The following is a 13,126-nucleotide window of genomic DNA, read 5'->3' on the forward strand; positions in this document are numbered from 1 at the left end:
CTTTTTTTTTTTTCTCTTTTAAATCAAACACTATCTTATTATTAGTGATCAAATATTCGTGACTCGTCACTGTACATGACTGCAGCGACATAACATTATTACACAAATAAGAGAATCATTCAATTCAAATAATCTAAATTTGTATTTTTTAATTTACCGATAATCCGAATCGTATGTTTTATCCATTATTATACTGTGCCATAAGAATAAAATTGTAAATACGTCATCAATATATTATATTTTCAATTTATTTTTCTCCAACGACACATCACACACACACAGAAACACACAGATACACACACATTCTCATCATTTGATTTGCCTACTCTCTCTTACCTCGTTTCGACGTTTCAACTTTCGATTACGAAATGAAAAATAATTGATTTACGAATTTATTACATAATCATACGTATTTCGCATAGATTACAAAATCATTACTAATCCAACACAACGTACGATATTAACTAATTGTTATTAATTTCAATAAATTATAAAACTATGATATGTTTCGTTTTATTGCACTCAAATATTTCTTTTCTTTTTTTTTTTCCATTTAATTTGACGACAACAATTAATAACGTAATAATTATATTGTTACAACAAATTTCACATTGCACTTTTTATACCTTTTCTTTTTATATATATATAATTTCAATTAATTATTCTTTATTTTGGAACTCAATTTTGTCTTTCTTTGGGAATATAAATATGAAAGAATAACGGATAACAATATTACTTATATTTTCTTCCCCATTTGTTTCATTTTTTCTTTTACTATTATTTTTTTTTTCTTTTTTTTTTATAGACTCACAATCTATATGAGTCGTTAAAAGTTAAAAACACGTTTGTTTGTCATATTACGCTCATAAATATCAAACATGTAAATGTCACAAATGGAATTCGTAGAATTACTATGTGATTCTGCTAAAATTTGAAATTTTTAAGTCACTTGAAACTTCAATTCTGTTGGTCATTTAATTTAACAAATATTTTTTCCGTATCATAAGTCAAAGTTTCCGAGAGAGGAATAACGTGACTTTTCATTATAATTTATGATCACATATCAAATTATATAATAATAATAATAATTAAATGCTAGAAAAAAAAAATAAAAAAAAAATAAACACACACATTTTAGGTCGGCGGATGTTCGTCTTGTACTTCGCTGCTTTCCGGTAATTTTATGAAAGGTACGTCATTGCCACTCCACATACTATATAATTGAGACCTTGAACACTCCTAAAATTATACATACGCAAATTGTAACAATATTTTGTTGCTTGAAAAAAGAAAGAAAGAAAAAAAAAAGAAATATATAAATATTATATTTTAAATTGTTCAAACGCATACCCCACCACCACCACCAGCACTTTCAGAACCAGAACGACTATAAGCGGAAACACATGAGTCCGTTGAAGAACTACTCTTTCTCGATGGCAAAGCTTCCGTTGTTCCTAGGAAGCGAACAAATATTTCCTTTTACTTTTTCATCTAACCTCGTACACGAAAAACTTACCAAGTTCATTATCTCTGTGATCACTATTATGAGAATGAATGCTATCTTTGCTATCCCCATAACCACTACCACTAGCAACACTCTGCTCTGTGGTGGGAAAACAATCGATCATATTGTTTGAACTTTATTCAAATGAAAATTCATTAATATAAGTTTACCTGAATCTCTGTGATCTCCTCCACTGTGAACACTTTGATCGCTGTCACGATGACCAGATTGATCAGAGTGATCGCTCGTCGAATGAAAGTCGTGTGGCCAACATCTCGGTGAACATACTCTACGTGATTCGGGCCAAACCGTTAAGTCGTAATTAGCTTCGTAATTACATGTAGTTAAAGTCACACCAGGAATGTGCTGAGTAGTGTAAACCGATAATTGATTAGATGGCCTAATACCTACATAAATATATATCCTTATTGTAATATCAAATTATTATAGTTTTATGCGTTATCCTTGCACTGATTTCAATTTCTACCTGGTTTACAAGAAAGAAGTTGAATAGCTTCGCGAAGACCATCCTGACTAGCCATCGCAGAGGCTTTCCAAACGGAATCAGGTGTAGTCGATCTACTACGATCTTGATGGGGTACTTTAAGTCTCGATCTAACTTCCTGTCGTGGCCATTCGGTAACATGACGACAATCCCATGGCATAGACCATCTTCTCATAGTATTTTCTGAAGATTCTCCAGACATATCTGCTGCAGCTGTCTCAGACCACCTCCTCTGAACCTATTTAATAATATTACTATTGATATATATATATATATATTACCTATGTTATATATTTAATATTAATACCTGCAGAGGAAACAACGGATAAGGTAAAGGTGATCTGTGACAATTTTGCACCGATTGTTGCGTCGTTGAAGATGAAACCGGTGATCTGTATAACCTTTCGAAGCATTGTTGAAGCGCAGCAATATCACAATCAGCGCTACCGCTTTGAGAACAAGAACACTCTGCCATTCCACCTACGATTAATTTAATGTCAATATTTATAGAAAGAAGTATACAATATTAAGGAATAATTGATTATGCTTTTTTCTTACCAAGGCATTCGCAACAGGCCACGCAAAATTGGTATTGTAAATTAATAAATGTTAACAAATTGTCTTTTAGAATATCCTTAAAAGAAGAGCGATCGCAATTAATAATAATGTATTTTATCTATACGCGTTAATATTGTTATCTAAATAATTATAATTTATACCGACATGTTTATCTCCGTCATTATTTCTAGCTTCGTGATCCTTCAAGGCAGCGATAACATGATTCTTAACGGTATTACTGGCAACATTCGTAGCTCTTGATAATTCTTCCCAACCGGCAAAACATTGTCCTGACAAACGATATTGTGCAACCGTATCGTGTACGGATAAAAGTGCTTGCAAAGATTGGGCCAATTTAGTACCAGCTGTACAAAGATCGTTAAGAGTCTGTTTTAAAAAAAAGAAAATAATGTTATAATATTCTTATCGAGATTTGTGTTTACGCTTTAATCAAATATAAGTACCTGCAAATAAATAAGCCAATTGCCGAGACATTCGTTGACGTCCATTTGACCCTTGTTCATTTGATTATCGATAGTCTTTGACTCCGTTCCGCTCTCTGCCATATTAAATATCTCTCAAATATCTTGACGTCTCTTAGAAATATTTAATTGACAAAAGTAAACATACATTTATTTCTGTTACACATTTTTGCTTATTTTATATTAAACGTAACAATAATATATAAAATATAATAAAACGATGACAAAATTGTGTATGAGAATAAAATTAAAACGTATAGAAAATATATCATAATATGCATGTAAATTTGTTTATATATAGAAAATAAAATACTATTATAAATTCTTAAGTAATAATAATAAAAATAAAAAGAGTTAAAAAAAAAAGAAAAACAAATGATAAAATTATTAAAATATTTAATAAAGAGAGAGAGAGAGAGAGAAAGAGATATATATATTATTCTTACATTATCCTTTCGTTTTACATAACTTAAGCAACGAATAACAAGACCATTGCAACATGTAAGCCACATCTTTCGTATTGTCCTAATAATCCAACTACCGGCGCCATAACGGATCCTTCTTCTTTATTAAAATACCTACAAGTCGTAATATAACAAAGTACCAACAAATAAAACTATAGGAACACTTGTCCACACAAGCAGAATAGTTGCTGCATACGACATCTTTCATCGTTGTACATTCAAACCAATGACGACATTGCAAGAAACAAGATGGCGCTGCATGTTCAATAGCGGGAACAATGACTTTTAAAAAAACAAATTATGCATGGGTATTCAACTTCGTTCTTAATTTATTCATTTAATCCACACTTAATATATATTAATAAAATTATTTATTGAAAATTATAAATTAAAAACATTGATAAAAATTAAAAATCGATACAAATAAAATCAACGATTCGAATATATCGAGAGAGAAAAAAATCAAAATGGAGTCGAATGAATTCAAAATAATTACTTTATAAAATAAAAAAAACATAGATTTCTACAATAAAAACAGTGTATAATAAAAGTTTTTAATTAACGTAGATGTTAATGATAAAATGTATTATCATTTTAATCGAGATATTAAGAATAAAATAAATTATTCGAATGTATTTTGAAGAAAACAAAGATGACGCAGTATGAAGTCAAGAAGATTAATTTATATTTAAAAAAACATGATAAAAATTTGTTATTCGCTTGACTGTTAATAATAGTGAATTTAATAATAAGAAAAATTAAAAAAATTTATAAATGTATTTTATTATCGATCGAGATATACCGATCTCTCAAATAATTAAACGATTCATTCGATACGATTCACCGGAAGGAAAGCTTGCTTGCGTGTTAAGAATACTCTCTCATTAATCTATTTAAAGCGGCAAGTTTATTCGCACAGATAGATATAATTACGTTCGTAAAAGATGAAAGAACTGATATTCTTTTTTCCCTTCGTTTTTTTTTTTTTTTTACAACGAATAAAATAGATAGCAAAAGGTGCCTTTCTTTTTTCCCGCGAAGGAGAAATCAACTTGTTCGTCATAATATTTCATAGGAAAGAAGAAGAACGATTAATTTAATAACGTTGCCATTTGAAGATTACATCAGAATTTTAAATACTACGGAGTTAAATATATAAGAAGAATCACGGTTAAAGACACGTCAAATTATAAATGTTAAGAGAACGTTAAGAAAAAAAAAAGAAAAAAAAGGAAATAATGTCAAATAATTCACCGAAATGTAACACTAGAAGTAAAAATAAATGTGCGTAAGTGAATTTCTTTTTAAAATTATCTAAACTATTCGTTAGAAAGAGGTCAAGAATATCTTTTATTTTATTTTTTTTTTTTAAACAAAAAGAAATAAAGAATGAAAATCATAGGACACACGTTTAATGGTCGGTAATAAAAAGTCCACGTGGTGAATTGAATATCCTCGAGATTGGTGTGACTAACCGAGCGCAACCTTTAAAATTCGAAATTGGCAAAGGCGTGACGTTAACAGTGAGCTAGCAAAAAAGAAAGAAAAAAAGAAAGAAAGAAAGGAATAAATAAATAAATAAATAAATAAATAAATAATATAAATAAAGACAATAAGAGAACCAATCGCCATTCGTCGTACCCTTTCTTTTTATCCTTGACTTAACTAACCAACATAAGTAAGTTGAAAAATTCTGTCTTATAACTTATTTATATTTTTCCCCTTCTCTATTAAACTAAATATAAAGAAAAAGATAGAGAGAAAGAAGTGAAAATAAAATATGTGGAGGGGGAACCTTGTTCGCTAGGTGAAAGGGGCTTTTAAGCGTTGCGATGACGTCGCGTCGCGTCATTGGTCGATTACAAAAAAAGAAAAAAAAGAAAGAACAAAACTTGCTCCGCAACTATTGTTAGAGGTAGGGATAAACAAAAGGAGGTTAGAAAAAGAAAAACAAAATGAAATAAATAATTTAGTAATCCATGGGGAGAATAATGTGCAAGGTGTATTAAAAAATCAGTGCTAACTTTTTCTACATAATATTATGCACAACATTATAAAAAAAACTTAACCAATCTCTTTCGATACGAGCAAAAACAAAGGACGAGAACTAAGAACAAAAAAGTAAGGAGTGGGGATAAGAAAAGAGTAGGGGGGGTAAAAGATAGGAGTGGGAGTACAAGAAAAGGCGGGAATACAAGAAAAGAGCGGGAAAATTTAAAATGGTAGACGAAGTGGGGAGGAAGGAAAGAAGGAATATATTATACCGTCGATTGAAAAGACTAAAAGAAGTGTAGCGGGGGAAGGGGGGATAAGAAGAGTGGTGTGGACTTAACGGTAAAGCCCAGTGGGTAACCTTATAGGCTAACAACAACACCATGGGGACTCACCATGAAAGAAGGAAACTGACCACCACAGATCGACCCTTTTTTTTTTTTCTTTCCGCGAGAGATCACGTCGCGAACTTCTGTGAGCAACCAACTACTACTACTATTACTACTATTACTACTATTATTATATGGTCAACGAAACATCACACGACCACCACATTTTGCGGACAAGAGAAGAAGAACATGTTTTATTCTCGTGTTTATAGACACGACGACGACGACGATGACGACGACTACTTCCTACTACTATTCCCCCCTCCCCCCTCCCCCCACACCCGTACTTACTTACTTACTTACCGTTGGTGTACTTACACGCACGACAAATCTCAACCTTTTTTATTCGCAATATTTCTATCGTGAAATCGACGTGCAACTTGTGTTTTATTTTTCTTTTTCTTGAAGGGGGATCGAACAAAAAATCTACATCTGTGTGTTTGTTTCTTTTTTTTTTTTTTCTATTTTACAAGAGGTAATTTTGGTTGTCAGAGGAAACGTATTCGCATTTTTTCTGGGTATAATATTATTTAACAATGGCAAGTATAAATCGTAGCCTACTTTCGAATTTTCGCGTGACACAAAACAATGAGTTTTGTATTTAAGAAGAAGAAGAAAAAGTTAAAAAAATAAACGACACGTTCCAAATGCAGTTGTGATGGGTGGTAATCTTGTTGAATATTGAAAAAAAAAAAGTATAACTGGAATACTAATTGCTATCTACTAGTTTCGAAAATGGAAAAGAAAATGAGTACGGTATATCTATAAGAAATATGGGGACGTAGATACGCGAATGAGCTACATTTCTAAATATATATATGTATATATATATAAATATATATATATGTATATATATATTTTAGCTAGGACACGCGATATCGAGGTAAACCGGTTTTCTTAATTTTAACTTATGCACTTTAAGTTGGTCGATCGGTCGTTGGTAGTGATTTTTCGATCCGGTCCAGTTGTCTCTAGGATACTGTTATATACCTTCAAACCTTCTCTATATCTTTTAATTCTACTTATTTCCCGATTATGAAAGTAACGTACTTCGATCTGAATACCCAATTGGAAAATAAAACACAGAATCAATGTGGAAATAATAATGATAACTAGCTTGACGAATTATGTCAATAGTTACGCGTCAATTACAAAATTTGCAAGGACAAGTTCACTGCGAACATGAATCAAAAAGACCCTAACTATGATTTTGTCAATTTTGTATCTCGAAAAAATTAAAATTAAAAATTAAAATAGGAAATTATAAATATAAAAAATGTCTAGGACGTTACACGCGTTTAAACAAAATGAGAAATTATTCAAGGATAAAGAAAAGACATAGAAAAAGAAAAAAAAAGAAGAAAAAAAAATGTATATATATATATATATATATAAAGTAATGCAATAAGATCATGATATTTCATCGAACCTGCTCTCTTGCGTAATCAGCGAGTTTCGCTGAAAGAGAGCTCGTCTGGATCCGAGGTCGAATACAATCTATACATCAACACACTAACAACTTTATAATATTTATCTATTAATAAATGACATAATCGTATGATAATCGATTGTATCTCGAAAATTAGAAATATCGTAATACTAATCCTAATTTTTTCATTTGTATTATTTTACGAAATGAATAAAAAATATATATACCTTAAAACCCCCATAAAAATCACGTATATTTATTTTCGTACGAATAATAATTATAACAAAACAATATTAAATTATTTTATCATTGAATATCTTGATATTATTATTATTATTATTATAAAAATAATTATCAACTAGTGTATATAATTATAAATATATCATCGTTATGTTTCAATTAGAAAATTAATCAACAAAATTGATATATAAAATTGAAAAGTTATTTCTCAACTATATATATATATATATTCAAACTATAAAAATTAATATTACAAAATATACATATATATATGAATAGGATTTATATACACCTTAAAACCCCCATAAAAACCACGTATATCTATTTTCGTACGAATAATAATTATAACAAAACAATATTAAATTATTTTATCATTGAATATCTTGATATTATTATTATTATTATTATTATTATTATTATTATTATTATTATTATTATAAAAATAATTATCAACTAGTGTATATAATTATAAATATATTATCGTTGTGTTTCAATTAGAAAATGAATCAACAAAATTGATATATAAAATTGAAAAATTATTTCTCAACTATATATATATATATATTCAAACTATAAAAATTAATATTACAAAATATACATATATATATGAATAGGATTTATATACACCTTAAAACCCCCATAAAAACCACGTATATCTATTTTCGTACGAATAATAATTATAACAAAACAATATTAAATTATTTTATCATTGAATATCTTGATATTATTATATATTATTATTATTATTATTATTTTTATTATTATTATTATTATTATTATTATTATTATAAAAATAATTATCAACTAGTGTATATAATTATAAATATATTATCGTTGTGTTTCAATTAGAAAATGAATCAACAAAATTGATATATAAAATTGAAAAATTATTTCTCAAATATATATATATTCAACCTATAAAAATTAATACACCATAAAATATACATATATTTTAACTTATGTTAGGAGAATATTATAAAATTGTTAAGCAAACGACCGACAAGCTATGAGAAGACTTTGAGTTGGCGCGCACACCACACGGGACTTTCATTAGGTCGCGGGGACGAAGAGAATGAGAAGGGGGAGGGGAGGGGAGGGCCTCGGGGCCTCAGGGCCCCGGACACATTCGACGGTCGACCAGTGAAGGGAACGGATCGTCGCGAACGGGGATACATTTCTACGTGTCGCGTTAAGAATACGAATATTAATTCGCGAGTTTAAAATGTCGCGTAGAAAAATTTCAACATAACCTGAAATATTTATTCGATTTAAAAAAAATAAAAAAAATATATATATAAATATAAATATAAAACGCGATTAATTTTTTGTAACCACCAATAAAACAAGCATCTTTAAGTGAATTAATAATAAAAAAAAAACATAAGGAAAAAGAAAAGAACAACTTCGAAAATACCCGCGCTTTCGTTCGAATCAGAGCGTACAGGGTTGTTGTGTGTTATCGCGATACGCTCGAGAAATAATAAAAGGGAAACGGGTGAAAAGTTGATGAGAGTTTGTAATAGAATAAGAGAAGGGATCATGTAAAGGTCTCTTCTCATCGAACAACACAAGTCATTTTCTAATCCGTTTTATATACGTTTCTTCATCGACACAACGCAGATGGTGTGCGCGAATTAAACGAAAGAAAATTAATACAATTATTATTTCTATAATACGTTATAATAATCATCTGTCACACGAGATAAGAAAAAATCTCTTCGGGTGGTAGAAAAGAAAAAAAAGAAAAATAAACAATAAAACAAAACGAATACGGTGATTTCGATGCTTGGGGTGAAACAGATTGTATATTTTTGTTTAAATAGTTTAACATAATTTGTGTTATACGAACGGGGAAGTAAGTGGTGATATATTTTTACGAAAAAGTGTCTACGAAAGAAACAACAAAATTCAAACAAAATTCAAACAAAATTCAAACAAAATAAGAAAAGAAAAGAAAAGATCGTAGGATTTAATTATTTGACAAAAAGGAAAAAATCAGTAATATTTATAATTTCGTTACGGTACAATACGAAAGAAGAAAAGATTTTCTCAACGAATCATTTTCTTGATACGCCACTGTGTGTGGCTTGGCTCAGAAACTTCTCGTGAAAGTTTTCCGTGCTGCACAACATCGTGATATATAACTACTATTACCAACCAACCAACCAACCAACCACCAACTCAAAGTGTTCCAAGCAGACTACACAAGATACTGATAAATCGTGAATCCTGATTTGTTGGTTGACACGCTCGAGGCTGGTGCCCAGGCAAATCGTCAATGCAATCCTGCAAAATCGTTCACGGTGGAGAATGATCTTGGCGTTCGTTATCCTCTTACCCCTCGTGGGAATAGTCGCGGCTCAAGGCACGTATGTTTTTATTGTTTCTATTATTTTTTTTTTTTTTTTTTTAATTTTTTTTTTTTAATTTTTTTTTTTTTTTTTTTTAAATTTTTTTTATTTTTTCTAGAACCCTATGCTAACATATGTATGTATGTATTACCTATATATATACATACATGTATAAATACATGATACATAATACGTATAACTCGTTCAAGGAGAAACAAATTCAAATTTGTATCATTTCAATCATTTTTAATCTTGTTTTTTGTTTCTCTAAACATTTTAGGGTGATCCAAAATTTTTGTACAATTTATTTCAGAAGTATTAATTAAAAAATATACGAACTTTTGATTAACCCTAACAAATCGTATAAACGTATGATTAATTGTTACTGTATTTTTGTTTTTGTTCTTTTTTCTTTTTCTAGATCTTTAATATTTTTCTATGTTAGCATATGTATGTATGCATAAATATATGTATACATGATATAACTCGTTCAAAATAATTGATCTCAAATTTGATGATCTTATTTTGATGATTTTAATTATTCTTTTTTTCTTTTATCACAATATAACACTTTTTTCTAGATTTAAATTTGATTTGAAAGAAAGATAATGGGAATAATATGATTATTAGTATCCAAATTTTGTCTGTTTCTTTCTTTCTTTCTTTCTTCTTCTTCTTCTAATTTTTATTTTTTTCAATTTCAATGTAACACCTTTTAGTGTATTATCGTAAACAATCGATCTCGACAAAATGCAAATCGAAAGCAAGGCTGCGTGGATCCTGTTGTTCGTTCAATCCCGTTCGTTCGATCGTATCTCTTCGATAGTTTGCAATAAAAAAAAAAGAAAGAAAAGAAAAGAAAAGATAATGAAAAGATAAATTAACAAGGATAATAATAATTTGGCAAAAATGTTATTTCAAATTTTCAAAACGATGATACCAGTGTGCAAAATACTTTGTCGTCCCTGGCGAATGAAGAAAGGAGATATATGTGTGTGTTTGTGTGTATGTGTGTGTATAGTAAACGAATAAAACAGGTATACACCACCTACTCCGTTCTTGTCCTCGCTTGATTTTCTGGTGTCTCGAGGTCACCCGGTATATATCCGCTTATAAATAAAACTCTGATCCTCCTCTCTCTTTCTATTTTTTCTTTCTAATTTTATATTTCTTTTTATTCCCGAAAAAAAAAAAAAAAGAATTTAATCTGACGAAATAAAATTAATAAGAAACTCGTGAGTGTTAGTTGTGTTTTTTGTTTTCGTAGAAAAATTTCGAATAAATTAAAAAGGAAGGAATGATCGTGTATTGTTTTCGATCATTTTCGTGCGTTTATATTGGCCTACTTTTGGTAGGACAGGAAATATGGTCGAAGGGTTCATCCCTTCGTCATACCTGTTCCCATCGAAACTTGAGCCGAATACACGCTGACTTATTTATCGTGTAACCGACAAAAGTGAAACTCGTTTGATATTTAAATCCACGTGTGCTAACGAGAAATTAAATAAATAAATAAATAAATAAATAAATAAATAAATAACTAAATAAATAAATAAATAAACAACTAAATAAATAAATAAATAAATAACTAAATAAATAAATAAATAACTAACTAACTAAATAAATAAATAAATAAATAAATAAATGAAAATATAATTCATTTTATTTTGATTTTTATTTATCTATTTATTTTATTCATTTAAGGGAACGAAAATAATCCGACGAATAAACTAAAGAATATATTTAACAATTGTTGTTGAGGGGGAAACGTAGAACAATCCAGAAATAAATAAATAAATAAATAAATAAATAAATAAATAAAATTAATTTTATTTCGATTTATTTATCTATTTATTTTATTCATTAAAGGAAACGAAAATAATTCGACGAATAAACGAAAGAATATATTTAACAATTGTTGTTAAAAGGGAACGTAGAATAATTAAAGAAAAAAATTATTTATAACAGACGATAAAGATTAATTTTAAATATATCAAATATCCTATTAATAAGAATGAAAACGTTCATAAATAATTTTATTTAAAAAAACTATTATATAATAGACATATATTAATGCAAATGTGATATATTTGATTGATTTTAAATATAACAAATATCCTATTGATAAGAATTAACGTTCATAAACAATTCTATAATATTTAAACAATCATATAACAGTCATATACTAATGCAAAGTAAAACTGTTCGATATAAAAGTAAGGTGTGTGCTTATGAATATTAAATATGAAAAGTGTCTTAAGATATCAGAACTATTATAATAACCATTGACAATATTCCTGAATAATTAAATAATAATAATAAAATATTATTTAATATTTTAATAAATAATAACACACACATACGTACACACACATACACACATAGTATATTATCTGTATACTTTGCCATTATGAATATTTCTTAATAATTATTCTTCGAGTATTGGTTTACTTTATTCTCGAACGAGTTCTAAAACTAGAACTGCTAGAATATATCGATTTCAATTCTGTCACTAAAATCCTTTGTCCTTCGTTTCAATTTCTCTGTGTTCATCGATCGAAACGCGAGTTATGTCATATCTAAATAGATCTATAAGAAACATAATAATAATTCGATACGAAACTTTCTTCGAGAAACAAAACTTTTAACATTAAACCTAATTCTGTAATTTGTAAAAAAAGAAAAAACAAAAACAAAAATAAAAACAAAAAATATACAATGAAAATTATATAAAATGAATTAGAATTATTAATTAAAATGAATTAGAATTATTAATTGAAATGAATTTAAATATTAAGATGAATTAGAATTATTAATTAAAATGAATTTAAATATTAAGATAAATTAATATTAAATTAATTAAATTAATATATAGAATCAATATTAAAATGAATAGAATTATATTAATTTCTAAAAATAAAAACAAAATAATAAATATCGTTCACACTATACAATTGACCCACAAAAAAAAATCTTTCAATCTATATTATAATATAAAAAATTCAATTGATAAAAATATAAATATGAACGAAGTGTTATTCGTAAATTTAGTATTGAAAATAATTATTAAATTATTATTGAATTAATAGAACAAAATTATTTTCATTTTATATACTCAATAATACTTTATCAAATAATATTTGATTAATAATTGTAACTCGATCAAGTTTGTATCGTTTAATCAACATTTCCATTTAAACGTTTCGTATAGA

The 13,126-nt window shown here is 28.1% G+C and overlaps 1 protein-coding gene across 3 annotated transcripts; it reads right to left on the reverse strand.

Annotated features, from left to right (window-relative positions):
• Positions 1–956: 956 nt before the first annotated feature.
• On the reverse strand, positions 957–3,731 carry LOC122525652. Of its 3 annotated transcripts, none has more exons than XM_043648573.1 (10): positions 3,496–3,731; positions 3,032–3,126; positions 2,733–2,932; positions 2,568–2,643; positions 2,317–2,489; positions 1,992–2,247; positions 1,675–1,911; positions 1,517–1,603; positions 1,351–1,454; positions 957–1,239 (listed from the first exon to the last, which is right to left on the reverse strand). In XM_043648573.1, exons 2-10 carry the CDS (start codon positions 3,060–3,062, stop codon positions 1,135–1,137), a joined length of 1,269 nt encoding a protein of 422 aa, XP_043504508.1. In that variant the 5' UTR covers positions 3,063–3,126; positions 3,496–3,731; the 3' UTR covers positions 957–1,134. The 3 variants fall into 3 exon arrangements, with proteins under 3 accessions (XP_043504508.1, XP_043504506.1, XP_043504507.1); XM_043648571.1 differs by having other exon boundaries at positions 2,733–2,954; positions 3,032–3,163; XM_043648572.1 differs by lacking the exon at positions 1,517–1,603 and having other exon boundaries at positions 2,733–2,954; positions 3,032–3,163.
• Positions 3,732–13,126: the final 9,395 nt, after the last annotated feature.

Source organism: Polistes fuscatus, unplaced genomic scaffold (genome assembly GCF_010416935.1).
Source record: "Polistes fuscatus isolate 324 unplaced genomic scaffold, CU_Pfus_HIC Scaffold9, whole genome shotgun sequence".
NCBI classification, from domain to species: domain Eukaryota; kingdom Metazoa; phylum Arthropoda; class Insecta; order Hymenoptera; family Vespidae; genus Polistes; species Polistes fuscatus.

Excerpts from the sequence above, each read along its gene's own strand:
- LOC122525652 (XM_043648571.1), bottom strand. The coding sequence starts at position 3,133 with ATGGCAGAGAGCGGAACGGAGTCAAAGACTATCGATAATCAAATGAAC. Across the intron at positions 2,644-2,732 it reads ATAATGACGGAGATAAACAT|GATATTCTAAAAGACAATTT; the intron begins GTCGGTATAAAT and ends TCTTCTTTTAAG. Across the intron at positions 1,604-1,674 it reads AGGAGATCACAGAGATTCAG|AGCAGAGTGTTGCTAGTGGT; the intron begins GTAAACTTATAT and ends TTCCCACCACAG.